Source organism: Falco rusticolus, chromosome 1 (genome assembly GCF_015220075.1).
Source record: "Falco rusticolus isolate bFalRus1 chromosome 1, bFalRus1.pri, whole genome shotgun sequence".
Taxonomy (NCBI): Eukaryota; Metazoa; Chordata; class Aves; order Falconiformes; family Falconidae; genus Falco; species Falco rusticolus.
Window position 1 is genome coordinate 36,828,504 of NC_051187.1, and position 18,285 is coordinate 36,846,788.

General features: G+C 45.5%; 1 protein-coding gene across 6 annotated transcripts in view; it reads left to right on the plus strand.

The window, feature by feature from the left end:
- The first annotated feature begins 433 nt into the window (after positions 1-433).
- The window catches only part of BICDL1 (BICD family like cargo adaptor 1), a 55,007-nt gene continuing 37,155 nt past the window's right edge, over positions 434-18,285 (plus strand). For 3 of the 6 annotated variants that reach the window (XR_005106188.1, XM_037400154.1, XM_037400362.1), the window contains exons 1-2: positions 434-826; positions 5,474-5,689. Coding sequence is in view for 5 of the 6 variants with exons in the window: in XM_037400154.1 (XP_037256051.1) it covers positions 485-826; positions 5,474-5,689 (558 nt within the window). In the remaining variant the exon portion in view is untranslated. The remainder of the gene's footprint in view (positions 827-5,473; positions 5,690-18,285) is intronic. The other 3 variants (XM_037400076.1, XM_037400275.1, XM_037399998.1) reach the window with 2 other exon arrangements.

Consider the following 18,285-nt stretch of genomic DNA (forward strand, 5'->3'; position numbering starts at 1 on the left):
TGAACGATTCAGTAGAAACATCTTGAAAGCTGCTCTTGTAAACAAAAAAGCCCAGTTAGAGATCTGGAGGAGCAGGTAACAAGTGGGAAGATCGAATTGTGCCCCTTCGGGTGTGCCAGGCTCCCTCCTTGGGCTTTTCAGGACACACGGGTGATTTGGGGGGATTTTTTGCCTAGGCCTGCAGCAGAAACAGCGCGACCTGCTCGCAGCAGGCGGCTCCAGTAGGCACGGCAGGATCCGTGCACAGCTGAGAAGCGCAACCCCCCCCCCCCCACACACACACACAAATACACAGCGTCCCCCCGCCGTGCGCCCCGAGCTGCCCCGTCCCTGCGCCCATGAGCGCGGTGCGCGGGCGCTGCCGCCGGCGGGGCCCGGCGCCGGGGGGCGGGGGCCGGGGGCGGCGGCGCTCCCCGCCCAGCAGCCGCAGCCGCGGGCCGGGCGCGGGGGGCGCAGCGGAGCGGCGGCGGCGGCGCGCAGGGCCATGTCGGCGCCGTGCCTGCGCCTGCCCGCCGCCGGGTCAGCACCGGCGGAGGCGGACAGCGCCGGCGGCATGGAGCCGCCCGCCGCCGCCGCCGGGGCCGCCGCGGCCGCCGCCCTGGAGCTGGCCCTGGAGGAGGAGCTGGCGCTGCTGGCCGCCGCCGGGGAGCCACCGGAGCCGCCGCCTGCCGCCGCCGCCCGCGACCCCGAGCTGCTCTCGTTGATTCGGCAGAAGGAGAAGGACCTGGTGCTGGCGGCGCGGCTCGGCAAGGCGCTGCTGGAGCGCAACCAGGACATGAGCCGCCAGTACGAGAGGATGCACAAGGAGCTTACCGACAAGCTGGAGGTGAGGCCCTACCGCCCCCCCCCCGCCCTCCCCCGGCCCGCAGCGCTCCGCAAGGGCCCCCGCTTCAGGGCCGCGGCCCCCGGCAGCCCCGCGGGCTCTCCCCGTGGAAAGCGGCCCCTTTCCCGACAAATCCCGGGGGCGTCAGGCAGGCACGGGCCCTGCCGGGCAGCCCACGGAACTCCCTGTGGCCGCGATGGGGAAGAAAGGGTCTGAGAAAACCCTCTTAGGCCTGGGGGAGGCAAATCTGCCGTTCTTCCCCCTCCCGGGCTGCGAGCTGGTGTATCGGCCTGGTGTTCCTGTGGGTGCTGTTTTGCCCCAGGACCCAGGTACCACCTGGGTGAAGAGATGTGCACTGTGCTCGGCTCATCTCATCACGGAAATGCCTCAGAAGTTAAATTTATACGGCAGGTACTGAGCGACAGAGCATATGTAACCCTTAAGCTTAAGCTGTTGCAGCTAAGGCATTAGGCATGGCAGGAGATAAGCCCTAATGATACGTCTCTGTTAGCTGGTTGCTCTGAAAAAATACCTACAGGTATCTGGAGAGAGCTGTTTGCCAGAGACTCAGTGGATTGAGCTATTTATTGATTTTTAAGGATGAGAGAGAGCTATTACAGAGAAAAATACTTGTGCAGGCAGCTTCTTTTGGAACAATTTTCTTGCACAACTATATCAGAGACCCACTGTTACCCCACTCTTTTTCTCAGAGATACTTCTTCAAATTTTAATTCTCCCAGCAAGTAATACTGCTTATAAGGCTGAGAAAAAGCCTCTCACCTTTCTGAAGAGAGTTTGAACAGGGGTGGATTAACATTCAAATTTTAAGTCACTGCCTTACACCAGTTCTTTCTGCATGGTCCTGCATACCCCAGTGTTCCTTCCCCACGGACTTACATCTCTGAAGTTCAAGAGGATTTGTGAAATTACTGTATGGCCTTTGTTGACTTGACAAAATTCCTCTCTATTATTAAACTTAGCACTTCACCCTGGCTGATCCCTTCCTCTTTGCAGGGAAATCTCTCTCCATTTACTATTCTGATAGAAAAACAGTGAAGGTGACATTTGCTCCAATTGTTGTTTAGTGGCACTATTTACCAGATGAAAATTTCCTAAAGTATTAAAATTTGCCAGAGTGAATGTGTTCATGTTGATCTTTAAGCAAGAACAGATGTATGTGGCGTGCTGACGTGGTTTTCCTGATGAGTTGGAGTAGAACCTTTCCTACCATTAAAGGAAAAAGGCACAAGTTTAGGTACTCACTGAGCTGCCTGTTAGGGAGTTTGGGAGTCTCAAATACCACTTGTTTGCAAAACATAACAATGAAAAGCAGAGGGGAATAACTATGACTTTATAGTACTTTAAGTAACAAATGTTTACCTCTGCTCTTACAGACCCTTTCAGAAGGTAAATGAAGGGATGGTAAACACAACCAATTGTTTACGTTTTCATGCCATTACTATCATTCTAACTTTCCAGTTGAGTAACAGATCACTATTTTTCAGACTAACCATCTGATAGGAATTAGTGTTATCTACTTAAGGGTCAGATTTTTTCCACTAGGCTTGGCAGATCTAAGGCAGTGCTACTTCACACAAAAAATGAAACTTGAACATTAATATTCTACAACACAAGCCTGGTAATCCTAGCCTCTGCAGATTAAATGTTGGCCGCCTCCTGTTGCCACTGAAGTGAACAAAATTTCACAATAAGCTTTTCAGTTTTGGAGGAGCAGGGAGGAAGGACCCACATCTGTTACCTCCTTCCCTATGCTGAAACATTCTGATGATGACCAGAAGTGAAGTCTCAGATCAGAACCTTGGTGACAATTGCATCTAATAAGGTGATGATTAAGTAGTATTTAGGAGGACAGATTTTCTGCCAGTTAGCAATTCAAAGTTGGTTACAGCAGATTGGTGAGGCCTCTCCGTTTCCCAACAGCTGACATGCTGGCCTGCTCCTCTGGTGCTTTGCCTCAAGACTAAATCTGTTCTAGTTTTGTGGGTTCATTACTGAAGTACAGCATTCCTGCCATACACTTACTCTGGCAACTCTTTCACTTCACTGCCTCAATTCAAATTCATTTCTAATCATGGAATTGAAGCCCTGTAATAAATTCTGATATGTGATCCTAGTCAGTTTTATCCTCTGTAAGGGATTAAAACCGCTAATGCCTCTGTTCCTCTGACACAGAGAAGCTTGCTGTGTCCAAGCATTTTACAGTATGAACCATCTTTATCAGCTGGAATACTCCCCTTGCTCTGATCTCTTTAAATGAGGACCAGCCCAGCTCAGTTAAGTTGAAGAGAAGATGTTTTCAGAAGAAGCAGTTCTGTGTAAAATTCAATGAACAGCTGGTGGATGGAGAGACACTCAGAAAACAAGAAACTCCCCTACTGAGGACAGCAGTTTTCCCTGTCATCACTACATGCAAAAGAACACTATTCAGATCTGCAGCTGTGCAGGTTCTAGGAGAGGGAGAGGAAGAGGCAGGAGGAGTTGGTCAGCGTGTCTCATTTGGTTTATCGTCCCTCTTTGCAACAGCCTCTCTGTGCCCACTACACTGTTCTGGTTTCTCCATCACAACAGAATAAATTTGGTATTCTTCACCCTCTTCTAACGCCACCCTTTGTGAATGCCGTTTATTGGAGCTATACGTGGATATTTTTTTTTTGCAGTAAGGGACTAAAGTGGTTTTTTAATGATTGACAAGGCTTATCGGTGGCTTCTAAATCACATTTGAGTATGTCTGGGGAACTTCAGCGCAGTGCTTTTCCTCAGCAGGCTGAAGTTTCATTTCTTCGATTTAGAGAAGGCCCTGGATCTTTCCACACGTTGCCTAGCAGTGAAGGAGACAGAGCCATAAAAGACAGCATTTTCAGTGTGCCTCTGAAAGTGAAATTGTGGCTGCTCCAGCTACACTGAGGCTACAAACAAGATTTCTTTGCAATGGTTGTCAGAGGCCTGGTGCTAGGATCTCATGCCTACCTACTGCATTAAAAATAATTATAATAATACTTAGCTCTCTCATTTGCAAGGGGTGCTCACCCTTTTAGTGTCTGAAACACAGAGAAATTCTTTTGCTTTGGGCCACTGTTTTTAATCAGCTTTCCCTTACATTTGAGGGTTTTCCAGAAAACTCTGAATTTGCAGAAGGATTTGGAAGGACACAAGCAGGGTGCTGCTACACTGTGCTGGAAGAAGCATAGGAAAAGATTTGGAGATAAGGTCAAAAAAGAGAAAACACTGCATGTTCTGCAGAGCAGAAGAGGTGGAAGATTAGTGATAATGCAGGCCAGAGGGCTACTGGAGAATTGGAGGGCTTTGACATTCAGACCTGCTGGGGAAGGTGGCAGAGATGCTGCAAGGGAGGCTGTGTGTCATCAGCAGTAGGCACCCAGGGGAAACAGCCCCCTCACAGCCTGTGTTTCTAACAAGCAACAAAAAACCACTTCACATAAACGCAGTGCAATTTTCTTTTCCTCCTAGCAGGTTTATTTTCCCCTCCTATGCTAAGTGCCATGGGGATTGCTCACAGGGGGATGATACCCTAGGAAAAATGGGAAAGTGCTGCCAGTGCTGGGCCCCGTGGGTTTCTGTTTTTTGCTAAGACACATTCCTAAAAGGCTGGTGAATCCAATAGAGCACAGCATAAGGTTATTCTGGGGGACAGAAGACAACCAACAAAGAGAGGGCTCCTGCTCTTCAGGTTTCCCTGCTAATCTTGGGACATGCCCACGTCCCCAATCTGTGACTGCTCTGCAAGTATGCACATAGCTTCAGTCACCAGGGGAAATTCAAGCCCAGAGTTTCGGAACAGAGATTCTTTCAAATGGGCACAACACAAATCTGTTTTGACCTGATTTGCAGCTCTGTTTCAGTCAAGGCCTCATTTAACTGAGCCTGGAAAACATGCAAAGTTCCCTCAGATTCATGCCGTCCCTCATTTTCCAGCCAGTCCTAAGCAAAGCAGAGTCTCAAGAACTAAGAGTGGTTTCTAAGAAACCTGCAACCCAGAATGTGCACGTATGTAATGTCTATAGCATCTACTTCACTGCATCCATTGCAATTCCAGAGCAGGCTGCATCGAACAATAGAGTTACTGTGCACTATCAAACTCTCAGACAACTAATTAGGGTCAGGAGTAGAAGGAGGAAATACATACATGATTCAACTGTTATTTGTAAGACCCATATGATAAGAGAGATGCCTCATCTACATTCCTTGTCAGCAGTAAGGATACAGTTTTTGTAGTTTTGACTATAAAGGCAATTCTTAAAATAATTATGCCACGGCCCACTGAAATGTTGCTTTGGAGTTAAGCTAGGCTCTGCTAAATCAATTGGCCTTCCTGACCTATATGTTCCACCTATTGATATGCAGCCTGCTTTACTCCTTTGGCAGTTGTTTCAGTAAAAATTCAATGTGCTGATCTCCAGAGGCCAAGGACAGGCAAACTGCTGGAAATTGAAAACAATATTAGTGCCAGTGACCTGCCTTGACACAGGATTGCCACCTCCATAGCATTGTCACACTCTAGTAGTATTCTCTTTCCTGCACAGAAGGTTTCAGCCCTAAGTATAAAGGCAGAAAAGGAGACAGCATTCACTTTTCACCTCCCTTCCTAACCTCTTCTCCCCTGTTGTCTAGCATCTAGAACAAGAGAAACATGAGCTAAGGAGGCGATTTGAGAACAGAGAAGGAGAATGGGAAGGAAGGGTGTCTGAACTGGAAAGTGACGTGAAGCAGCTGCAGGATGAGCTGGAGAGGCAGCAGGTTCACCTGCGTGAAGCCGACCGCGAGAAGACACGGGCCGTTCAGGAACTCTCCGAACAGAACCAAAGACTCCTGGACCAGCTCAGCAGGGTGAGTTACTGCGGCACGGCAAGGGCAGGCACCCACCTGCCTTGGTCACAGGAAAGGCTCACAGCTCTGCAATATACCACCTTTCAGGCAAATGAGCAGGGAAAGCTTCCTTTTTGAGGAAAAAGAATGGTTCTGCATCTGGTCAGATTACACAGGTGTCCCTATAAAACATGATGCCATTAAGCTGAATTTTACACCTTTATAGAGTGCTGCATTTCACTGGCAAAACAGTTATGCTTCTGGGTTGAGTGGTCATCTACTGCATAGATGTTTCTCAACTGTTTTTGTGTCTAAAACAAATTTAGAAAATCTGTTCAATTTACACATAGGCTGAACAAATGTAGCACACAAGAAAAAGGCTAATCTGTGACAGCGAGGTGAAAGGCTTTTTGCTGGCTTCCCTTTTTTGACATTCTTTGGCTAGAATGTTGTAGAATTGAACATACCATGTCATTCTAAGATGGTGTGTCCCTATAGATAACTTTGCCATAGCTAAATGTGTGAGAACCTACCAAAATTCCTTGGAATGGCACATCTCAGCAAAGGGCTTAACTTGCCTCTGTATGAAAGAGGATTTATAGTGAGGCTGCTACAAATCAGCCTAATTGACTGAATACTTCCAGCATGGGTTTCTTTCTGACAGCAAAAGACTTAACAGTTTCTGCCTTCTCTCCCAGAAGTTAACCTGTCTTCTAGAATTAAGAACCTTGGTTTTTTCTCTCCACTGGACAGTTAGTACTAACCATAATTTTAATGCTTGAGAACACAGTTACTCCAGCAGACGAAAGCGTTTTCTTCTCGCCAGTTGCTTATCCCCAAAATAGCACAGAACAAAAACACACACCACAGGCTCATGCTGAAGGGGCCCATCTAATGTTGTAATAGCATATTTCAGACTAGATTCTGTCAGAGGTGAGTCTCTGTGTGTGGATTGCCTAAGGGAGGGTCAAAACCTTGATCACAACACTGGAACGAGAAGGCTCTGAACTGGGCCAAGTGTACAGGTCTCTTCACTTGTCTTTATTCAGTCTGGGTATGCAGTTTTCCTGTGCCTCTGGAGGTGAGAACAACTTGTCTTGGGTATAACACCGTACTAGCACTTGAGGGAATAATTCCTCATTCTGCTGTAGATTTTCTTGTCAAGTACTAAAAGAGCCAATGAGTGGATTTGTTTTTTAACTGGCCTTAAAAAAAAAAACAAACAACTCACCACAAAAAAAAAAAAAAACCAAGAAAGAGAACAAAAAACACACAAAACACACAAAAAACCTAGAAAACTTCCTTAACTCAGGAACACTGCTAATTTTATCCATGTTTTCAAAGCAATACCTGCCAAGTGTAGCGGATGAGCCAGTGAAGATCTTTCACCTCCTCCCTGGACACAGCATATTTCACATACAACATGGATGAGAGACTCCACCCAAGGTCTTGCAGAGCTCATATGTTGTGTCAGGTTTCTTATCCAGGGCTAAGAACTTGGCTCCCATCAGATTTGGTGACCCTCAGTGGTTTTCTGTGTATGCGTGATTGCCATCACTGGCTGGGAAATAAAAGATTTTTTTACAGTCCCAGCATAAGCACAAACTGAAAGATCAGTCTAGAAAATAGGAGAGGAAAACCAGACAGCTTGCTTTGGGCTTTAAACTGCATGGGATTATCCTCACATGACACTTGTGCTACAGGAGCCTCTCTCAGCCCAGATGCTCAGAGCGCCACTCAGCTAAGCCTCATGCAAAGGAACCACCAAGTTAGGTCTACCGGCATGCAATGACCAGGCATGGCTTTTGCTCCCTTACTGCCAGAAATAGCCTTCATCCACCCACTTCAAACTGCCACATCTGGGGAAAAAGTTGAGTCCTGGTGCTGCCCTCCCTGCTCCAGCCTAGCCCAGCTCCCAGCTTAGAGGACTGTTGATCTCCAACGCAGATGAGGCAGACTGATAGAGACAGCTTATGCTTGCTGAGGCACGGTTCAGCGCTCATTGAGTTTGTCATCTAGCCAAAACTTGCTAGTAACTCAAATACAGCAATGAATACAGCATGGGTGTAAACAGACTTCCTAGAGTCATGAGAATCTAGGCAAACTGAAACAGAGTTGGGAACAGTCTGTCATCATTCAACCAGTTGAAGCTTTTTAAAATCTCAGCATTATATTAGCACTTGATTACTGACCACTTCACGTTCCACATTAGCTGCTCCACAGCGCAATCAGAGTCCTATTTGTCTGGTCCCTTATTCTGAAGAGGTTATGCGTGTAATCCTTGAGGCAGTGGTAGTGCTTAAACCCTGCACCCACATAGTTCTGGGTCCTATTATTACTTGGGCTTTCAGTAAATAAAAAGGACAAATACAGTTGCATGGACATGTTTGGCTACAGCCATATTGCCACAGGCTGGAATCTTGCTAGGGATCATGAACTGAGCACTGGGAACTGAGGACTGAAAAACCCTACGAAAAAATGCTGTTACAGCCTCTGTGGACTTTGAGGTGTTACTGGTATCCTCCTTGCATTCCTGGTTCTGCAATTTTCACCTGTATTTTACAACACAGTGGGTTGGGGAGGAGAGAGTTATGAGAAGTCTGGGATAAGGCAATGAAAGCCTTATTCAAAGCCTGAACTCTGACCCATCCAACACCGTATACTCTACTAGAGGCTTCACTTACAGGACAGAAAGGCAGGTTGCTGTCTGGTACAAGTCATTCTACACTAGTAGGTACTAGGTCTTTAAATTTGAATTTCTACAGTTTTTAAGCAATTAACACCTCATGGCCCAATTTCACAATACTTGAGCATCTCTCTCCTGGGAAAGGTACTCCCCTGGCACTAGACTCTATATGTCAAATGACAGTCTCAGCATCATGAGCTACCAACCCACAATGTGCTGCTTGCTTCTTCCGGAGTCCCTGGGCTTCAGCTGCTTTTTCCCCTCAAAGGAAGGCAACATCCACCATCTGATTCATCCTACCCCTCCCTCCTTACTGCTACTACAATATACTTTCACCAAGTAATTAAGCTTTAGGACATCTCTGCCTTCCCCAGAGATGAAAGACCAACCCAAGCGCATACATTTTTGTTTAACCCTGGCACAAATGCTAACCATCCACGCATACAGTCCTGCACACCCACACAAGGATAGCAAAGGGACCTGGAAAGCTCTGTCTTGCAATTAAAGCATGGGACTGAAAAAAAATAATCTATCTTCAGTTCTGGCAAAGACTGATAAGGAAAACTCAAGGATAGGGATTTTAAGTCTGTTTCAGTGTCCAAAAACTGCCTTGCCTCAGAGTCACCAAGAGGCTAAAATAAGGTCTATAAAATGATTTGAGGTCTTCAGATGAGATGATGATATAGGAGAACTTTACATATCTAATAATCGTAAGTAGGCTATAAGGAACTTTGCCTCTTGAAATACAGCCTTTGGTGTGGTTCTCTGCTTTTAGCAGAGCAGAGGTACTGCCGGGGGTTATAGCAGTATTAAACCATGGGGAAATCGGGTGGGCTGGACTGGAAGCTCACAGTGAAAGACACAATTCAGATGCCAAAGATCAAGTTTAATTTCTCCACAGTAACCTTATTTTTTAATTTGCCAAGTGATGATTAAAATTCCCTCTGCATGTTGAATTGATTTCCCTCCCCCTGCTTCAGCACAGCAAAGCAAAGCATGTTGTAACTCTCAGCACTGTGTCCACACCAAGCTAAATGCCAGTTCTACCTAGCAGAACTGCAGAACACATTGCAAGCAGTATGCCAAGGTACATAGCACTCACCATAAATGCTCAAAGATAAAGTATAGGAGTCAAAGTACAGTTTTGCTGAGAAAGTCAAGGCTTGGGAATTATTACGTGTTCTGTTTCCAACACCTTCAGTCTCTCTCATCTGCTTCAGTTCCCCATTTGGAAAATAAATATATCCTATGCTTTTTGTCCTTTTATGTTATAAAATTTGGGGGGAAGCTGGTATAGGGAAAGGTCTCCTCTTACATGTGCCCACAGCACCTAACACAGCAGGAGTCCTGTCCCCACCTTTGGACTTCTAGGAGCTACTAATGCAAATAATAACAACAAGCAGCCCTCTTCCTATAATGAGGCAACATATTACTACTTTGTCAGGAAGTGAATGAAAAAAGACTTTCACACCGTTTCTATGTGGCTTCACCAGATGGCTTTCCCACACATTTCCTGCTACCAAGCTCTGGGCTTCTGTAGCTGTTTGCTGCATGTATCTTGGGCAAGGATGTATCCTTCCAAGTTCAGCTGGGCTTCTTTTGTGGTACGTAGAGCATAAGGAAGTAATTTCACAATGTTGGGCTCAGGTAGTTTTTGCAAATCTGTTTTCAGTGGTAGGAAGAAGTGTGTCATCTTGCACCGCTGAAATAGCTTTTTGTGTTTAGAGAGGAGCGCTTAGCTGCCACGACATCCCTCAGAGGGGCCCTCAATCACCAAGTTCTTATATTCACTCAGCTTCTAGTGCCAACATACTGCTACAAAGAATGAGGTGTTTCAGTCAATCCCTCTGGTGCAGCAAAAAAATGATCAGCCAGCCCACAAATCTCCAAAGGAGGTTTTATTTGCTAGCCACAAAACCTTCCTTTCGGTAATATTTCAATTGAAGGAGTTTTGTTTCTAACTTCACACTGTAACATGCGGCAGAGCTTCAGAGGACTGGCAGGCACTGCCTGGCTTTGATTTGAGAGAAACATGGTTTTATTCAAGAATGAGCTGAACATACTAGATTCTCCTTTCCAAATCAGTTTAACTTTAAATACATCCTTTTGTGGTCAACACCACAGAACAGGGGCAGCTCTGTTGTCAATTATTGATTCGAAGAGATTTTTCTGAATGGTTGTTTGTTGGTTCCATCAACATAGGAACAATATTGGTTTTAAAAAATTGAGACTAGTCATTGAAAAATGTTAGTGGAACAAGTGTGCTGGGCAAGATTCACTACTTTTGTCATGCCAGAGATCTGTAGCCATTAAAGACAAACTAGTTCATAGTGTAATTCCTTATTTTATCTGTACAGATGCTTAATACAAGCCTCCTTATGTTTCTTGTTTATTAAATTGTCTCCACTAGCCCAGCAGGGTATATTAGGAAATTCCATGCTTAGCACATAGGCAAGTAAGTCAGGCTGAATTTAAGTACTGCTTCGGGCTTTTTATTTTTTGAAACAGAAGAGGATCCTAAATGAACCCAGGCTCAAGAGGAGTTGCTTTGACTAGACCCACATTTAAAGGTGCAGATCAGTCACTGCAGTGAATTCTTTTTCATAAAAAGCCTCTAGTTTTTGCTGTGGCTCAAAGTGGACCTATTCAGTAAGGAGTAGCTTCCTGCGAGGAATGCTATACTGCAGCACATGGAGTCCTGCATAGCAAATCCTGATCCGCATCACCTCCAAGCAGTTTAAATTCAATGGAGGGGGGAAATGGCACAAGAAAAGGCAGCATCCCTTCCTCTTTGAAGGGTCCTAAGTACCTGCTTCTCGTGGCAGCTTAGGTAGGGCTGCTCATTGCTTGGGGGTAGGCAGACATCCCTTCCAGCATTGCTTTGTGCCTGGTGTAAGGCACGCTTACGTTACATGATGTGAGAGGAAAGCAGATAACAGCACAAGACAGAGCCAGATGTTGAAGCCGGCAAACTTCCCATTAACAACAACAAGCACCCACCAGCTCCCTGCCCCTCTGGAGCATCAGCAGAGCCCAGCACTACGTAACCAGATCTTTGATCACCCAGTGAATGCTGATTAGTGCACACGCAGGAAAGGTTCCTTCTCACCAGCTACTTCTCTCCTAGCAGAGAGCACTTGTTAATAATTCAGGTTCATGCCACATCAGGACTGGAGTGCTGAGGCTTTCTATACTAAAGCTGTAAATATAGGACGTGACTGCAGCTGCATGTTCTTGCCTGCAAAGTCCTTCAATGAAATGATTCAGTGCCCTAGAAGGTAATGAAGAAACATCTTGAGGTCACTGCTGAGTGGCAGTTACCCACCACCCATCTAGGGGAAGGGAGACAGGCAAGAAGAAAAGCTCAACCCTCTGCTGACAGTCTGGCCAAGCCTGCAGCACATATTAACCCCATTTTACAACACCCAGAGCTTCAGGAGCCAACTGGAACAGGGCCATCCAGACACCAAGGCATAAATGCAGCGAACACCAAAGTAGTAATTCCAGCAAAGGTGGGGGGGAGCCACCCCTACAGCGTTTGCCCAAAGATTTTGTACCTACCCATTTCATGCAAGATTTTAAACCTTGTATCCTTTGGTTTAAGTTCTGGTGAGCATTGAGGGAAATGGGCAGAAAGCTGTACATGGAATAAAACAGGGGCACATGCTGCTACTGAATAGTAGCAAAGCCCTCCCTAGAGAAAAGGTTAAAAAATTACTATAAAGATTTTAAGATTTGTTACTATTAAGGCAGTGGAACTACACAGATCCCTGCTCATGGGGAAAAGGATAGCATGAATCTGTCCCCGGGGCTGGGTGGGACTGTCATCCTCCCTCAGGGCAGTGAAGCAGGTACCCCACCATCTCCAGGGACTCCTTCCTGGTTGCTAGATGACAGCACTCCACGGTCCCAGCTGGTGATGTTGCTGTGGCAACCGGGTGTGATTTCTCTGCTTGTAATGCCATGACAGTCAGCGGACACGCAAGGAGACGCACTTGTGACGTCCAAGGCAAGCCTGCGGGTGGCAGAGGCCTGTCTGCCACCCCCATGGGCTTGGCTCACTGCCAGAATGTGTCCCTGGCATCCACCACTTCACACACACATACCCCACCCACCCCCATTTCCTCCCCTGTTCATGTCACTTTTTTCATCAAAAATCGCCCTGGAGATCTCCTAGCCCAAGGCAGCCTGTTGCCCATACCACCCACAGTGAGCTTTTGAACCTGCTAGGGGAAAGGTAAATGTTTTATTTACTTGGTAAAAAGAGCCCTTTGTGAGCAGGTCAATCAGCTCAGACAAGGGTGACTCCATCAGGGCTTGGCACAGTGCATCTTCTCCTCTGAGTCCAGCTCAGGGAGCACAGCGCAACAGAAATGATTGTTTGCCAGAGCCACTTAGCCTCCACACTGTGTATGGCTCACCTCACATCCTCAGAGGCTTGTGGTGCCTGGATGGAGTAGCAAAGGCTGCCCCATGAGACACCCCCAGACCTCCTGCCCCCCACACCCGGGGTAGCACGTCAGCAGGGAATGAGCATCCAGAGCATTATCTAGGAAAAATAGACACAAGTGTTAAGCACCTTGTACTCAGCCACACACTGCTCTTCCCTGCACCTAAGCAGAACCCACCTTTCACCTCTAGCAAGTGGTTCTGGAAGAGATTTCAAAAGTGTCTGCAAGGCTTCTACTTTGAGGCATTAGCAGCATGACTAATATGTAAACATCTGAAAACAGGAATCCAACATTAAACTGAAACCAAGCTTGTTCTGGGGTGAGGAGATAATCTGAATGAGACCCTTCCTCCCTTCTTGCACAGCACAAAAAATTTCAAGTAGCTATTCTGTTTGGGTCCAGGTCTTTACAGTAACTGTTTTATTATGCAGTAGCTCAGAGGTAGGAACATGTGGGCAGAAGAGATTTTTTTCAAAAAGTTTGCCTATTCACACTTGCTGTAAACACTTCCTCCAGAAGATTCTAGAAAGTAGGACACAGAAGGTGTTTGCATCCAGCCACTGCATTACTAGCTAGAACCAGAGCTAAACATGACTGAAGGCTTTGCAACTATCTGCATAAGTTTAGTTGATTTTTTTTTCCTTATTTGATCTTTAAAGAACCATTCTGGGTTATAAAGTTTGCACACCTTATAATGAAAGTCTTTAAATTCTTTTTTTTTTCCAAGTAGGACTGCTCTTTCTAAATGAAATTTAGTAGACAATAGCTCAAGAGAGAGGTCTCTTCTACGCTGAGGGTTTTTTTGCCAGCTGTATTAGGTGCTCTGATTACCCATGAAATCATAGAGGCCCCTTGCAAAACAGCCTAGAGTTTAATCAACATTTTGTTTAGAAAGGCATTTAGCAATTGAGCACAGATACAGGATCAGCAAGACTCTGTTGCCGACTTTGATGGATGCCGCAATGCAACACAGAGCTGGCTTATGCTTGGCAGTACCACCCATGGGGATGGGAAATACCACCATAGATAGGTACAAGAAGTTGTCTAGAGGAGAGTACAACAGGAAACAACTGACACATTAGGAAATAAATCAAGTGACCTGCATGACAGAACAACTGGGGTAAAAGGCTGCTCAGAAGTAGGCCAAAAGAGCATTTAATTTGGAGGAAATACAGGTTGGCCTAAAAATGTTATTAGGTGTCCTCCTGTAGAGGCTCAGTTCTGTACCTGCAGGGATTTACACCAGATTTCCTTCATGGACAGGATCCCTGTCAGTGTTTGAGAGGGGGACTGCCTAGATCAGAAGCGTTGGGAACATTTCCATTAACTGTTCTCACCATTTCCTAACTACTTGTCCTTGATAGATTCTAGTTTTGCAGCATGTAAAGAACATTTTTAAAAGGAAGAATTACTTGGATAGTTTCAGCTGGGTTATCATTCTACCAAGATTAGCACAGTAATGCAGATGTGCAATAGATGTAGAGCTATCATAGAACAGTTAAACAATCTGGGAATATACGGGTACCTAAGGCATCCAGCTCACTTGAGTTTGCCCTTTAAATACCATTTACCAGTTCCACTGTGCAATTCATCTGACCTAAAAGTCTGTTGTGTTTGTCTTCACTGCTTCCCCCTTACCTTTTGTCCCTCAGTCTTCCTCCCCTCTTGGATACAAAAATCAGTTGAAGCTTAAGTTATCACCAGCCTCAGGCTGGTAGTTGTCTCTGCAGCTTTGTTCCTTAAGCTGATGTGAGACCATGTTATCCCTCTGTTCCTTTGGGGTTAGTTTGGCCTCCACATTCAGTACACCAAGAAAGAAGAATTCAGCTTTGCAATTTTCTTGTTCTCTACATCCTTGGAAGTCTGTTCCTGAATCCACTTCCAGATTTGGCAGAGTTCTGTAGTAACAGGGGTGCTCTTAGAAAGCTATTCCATTTGGCAGCTATTTAGCATAAAATGTTCATGTTTCTTGAACAAAACACCATTGTATTTGGTTGCCTACAAGCTCAGATGAAGGAAAACTGAAGTCTTCTGCAAGTCAGGTATAGACCAGCATATTTGTTGCTCACACCAGGGCCATGAGGCAGGTACAAACCTTAAGGCTTTGCTAGAGGGGTCTATACTTACAGAAGAGATCCATAGTCCCAGTAGTTTTGCAGGTGAAGTGTTTCAAGACCAGGTAAACACCCACAAATTTTAACAGAAGGGGACCTTTCTGAGAAGTACTTAAAGAGTTCTCCTTTGCTTCTTTACATGGTTAGCAAATGTTTTGCACAGATTTTATTGCAACACCAGAAAACTGCAGCACTAAGAGACTAGGCAGTGATCGTCAATGTAAGCCAACAAACAAGACCCTAGTAAAGGTAAAATCTCCTCTCCACTTTGACAGACCACACAAGAGTTTGAGCTTTTCTCTTCATCTTACAAAATAAGGATTAATATTTTATTGGCAAGGGTTGTTTGCTTTGGGATTTTTTGTTGTTTGGGTTTTTTTTTTTTTTTTAAGGTGTGGACTAGGACTCTAGTGAACTATGTCTCATACTGGAAGCGTACTACCCCAGGAAAGAGTCCAGACATTGCTCCTTTACAGAGTTTAAGCTTTACTTGCCATATCTCTTACATAAAGGACAATGCGTATAAGTTGCAGGATGAGATTTAGAATGGACATGAAGAAAAACATCCTAGCTGTAAGGTTAGCTGAGTAGGAGAACAGATGGCCCAGAGATTCCACAAGGTCTTCATCAAAGGAAGCTTTTGGGAAACAGTAGTCAACAGTTAGGCAGGGCTGGCCAATTTTTGCCTTGACATGAGAAGAACTAGGCAAAGTTAAGTCTGAAAGAGGCCTTCTGAGGTTTCTCTGTCTTTTGCGCAGGCAAGACTTTCAGTAACATCAGATGAAGCCTTCTTTCTGTTTATGACCATTGAAGGAAAGAGGCAGAGAAACCTAAGGAACACTCACAAGAAGTAAGTGATCTCTAAGGCTTTGGAGCAGACTTGCATTTTCACTCTACATTGACATGAAGTAACTGAAGGGTGAAAACAAATGTAAACAGGGGACTATTCAGAAGTAGGTTCCAACCTTTGCTTGAACATGAGCTCTTGAACTTCCCAGCAGATTTATGTTCAGATGAAGCCAAATGAGAAAGCCTGAAATTACTGCATTTGTTCAAAAGAGATTGTCTGTAGACTTTAGCAGTGTGGTATTTGTTCAAACAACATTTATTGATCAGCTATGAAGCTGCACAGGAATTTGCTAACTCAAATTATTCCTGTAGTTTTTATCTCTATTCCAGAGAGATTTATTTCCCTAGGCTTTACTGGATGTTGTACTTCCCTTTGTGCACAAATTCTTCCTACATGTTGTGCTTCTTACTTTTTCCTTCACCTTAGCACAAGGGACCAAACATCTTGGTGGAGGCTGACTAATAAATATTCAAAGCTTTAAGAGCAAGGCAAATGGTTTGCAAAATTGATGATTTCATTCATACTGCCTCTTTTTGGGGTGCCTGAAGCACTGGTGCCATGGGCACAGGCCCTCACCCTGCAGAGCTGCAGACAAGGAGCGGTGTCCCAGTCTTGGTCTGCTTTATCAATCTCTGCTGCAAGAAACCACTACACCCAGATCTGCTGAGCTATCCCATATTCATCTCCGTCAATGCACAATTGTCCAAGGCTGCTCGGGCTCATCTGGCTTGTTTTCATGGTACAGAGGAATGAGCTCTGCCCAGAGGGAGAGGTGGAAAAGGATAATACACACTTGGGAACAGCATTTTTTTTCTCTGCCAGATGCAGTTGCATATCACTGGTGCATTTAAAGCTAAGTAAACACAGGCATCTCAAGATCTCTCAGGCAGCACCCTGCCTGCATATGGAGCCCATGCTGGACACAAACCCCAAAACAAGTAAATAGATAATAGTGCCATTTAAGAGCAGGCAGAAACATTGCTCACAAGCAATCTTCTTGCTTGGCTGCAATAGACAAGCCAAACAGTTTTACCTTGAACCCCTTGAAGGGGAGGCAGGTGCCACTGCAGCAGAAACCTCTGAGATTGTAGCCACCAGTTTGTACAATCTAAAACTACTCCTCAAAACCCACCTACAGAGGATTAATAGGTTGATTTACTTCATTTAAAGAGGCCTCCTCCATTCCAGGTATTATCCAACCCAGCAGCTCAGAGCTGCTTAGAAAGATTAACTCTGGCACCACGAGACACAGCCCATCAGCTGCAGGCTGGCTCTCAGCAGCTCCTTCCTTTCAAAGGACTCATTTGCATTAAGCTTTCAAAACTTGAGAAATTCCTTCTGTCTTCCTATCCTTCATAATCCTCCATCAAGAGATAGTACCACAGACTAAGAAGGTCAAGTTGGGGGAGAAAGAAGGAGACAAGCAGCCTTTCTCCCTTCATTAAGGTCACTGCCTCATCTCAGCACAAGAGGGGAAGATTTGCCCGGTGTGCGACAGTTCCAGACCTCACAGCTTTAGTGCTCCTGATCCCAAACACAGGCCTCCTCCATCAATCTCTGCCTGGCTCATGGACAAAGAGCACACTGCCAAGAAAATATTTTTTTATGTGAAACAGGTGATGCAGAAGTCTTTCCAGGCATGAACTTGTTCAGATGAAGATACTAGCTCTCCTGCTTCTTTTAGTCACCCTAAACATAGCTATAAGCCACCCCAGGTCAGGGAAAATGCCTGTTCAGAACCACATACCAAGTAACCAGTGATGTTAACCCTTCCCACAGCTCAGGGAATGTGACAAGTATCCACAGCCAGCTGGCCATGGTGCAACAGGGCTCACCCTGGGGTCAAGGAAGGAGGAAACAGCTATTTATGCTGGAAAACCATTGCCAAAGCACATATCTATATATACAGATATACACCCCCCTCTACTCTTCCTTCCCCTCACATCACTTGGCATACAGGACATTTGCATGAGACACCTGCTAGTATTTCAAGCACGTGAAGTGGACAGTTTTCATTAAGCCTGTGTCAGCACTGCAGACTAAAATGGATTGTTTATACTTACAGTCTGCTGATGCCGCAGAGTGCAGACAGATGGGCAGCCATCTCGCAACACCACAAAAGCCTTGTCTGCCCCTTTGCGCAACAGTAGTGAGGCCACTGCAGGATAAATTGGAAACATCAAGGCAAGTTTGCTACTGCTTTAATGTAACAGGGAAAATTTTTGGTATACCAGTGTCCTATAGTCACCATAGAAGAGACAGTACTTCAAAGGCACTCAAATAATCACTTTTTGGTGCATTCCACCAGCATCGTTAGGCAAATGTCCATAAATACCTTTCTCACATATCTTGTCTCACTGAGATTATCCTTGTCTCCTTGGCAACTGTCAGATGATCTATAATGCTATCAGGGATTAGCCCCAATGAGTCTTATAACCCTCGTGTAAATTCCTGCTCTGTGAAGAGACCTGGCCAAACACTCTTTCCTGGTAATGTTAAAATGATGCCATAAACAA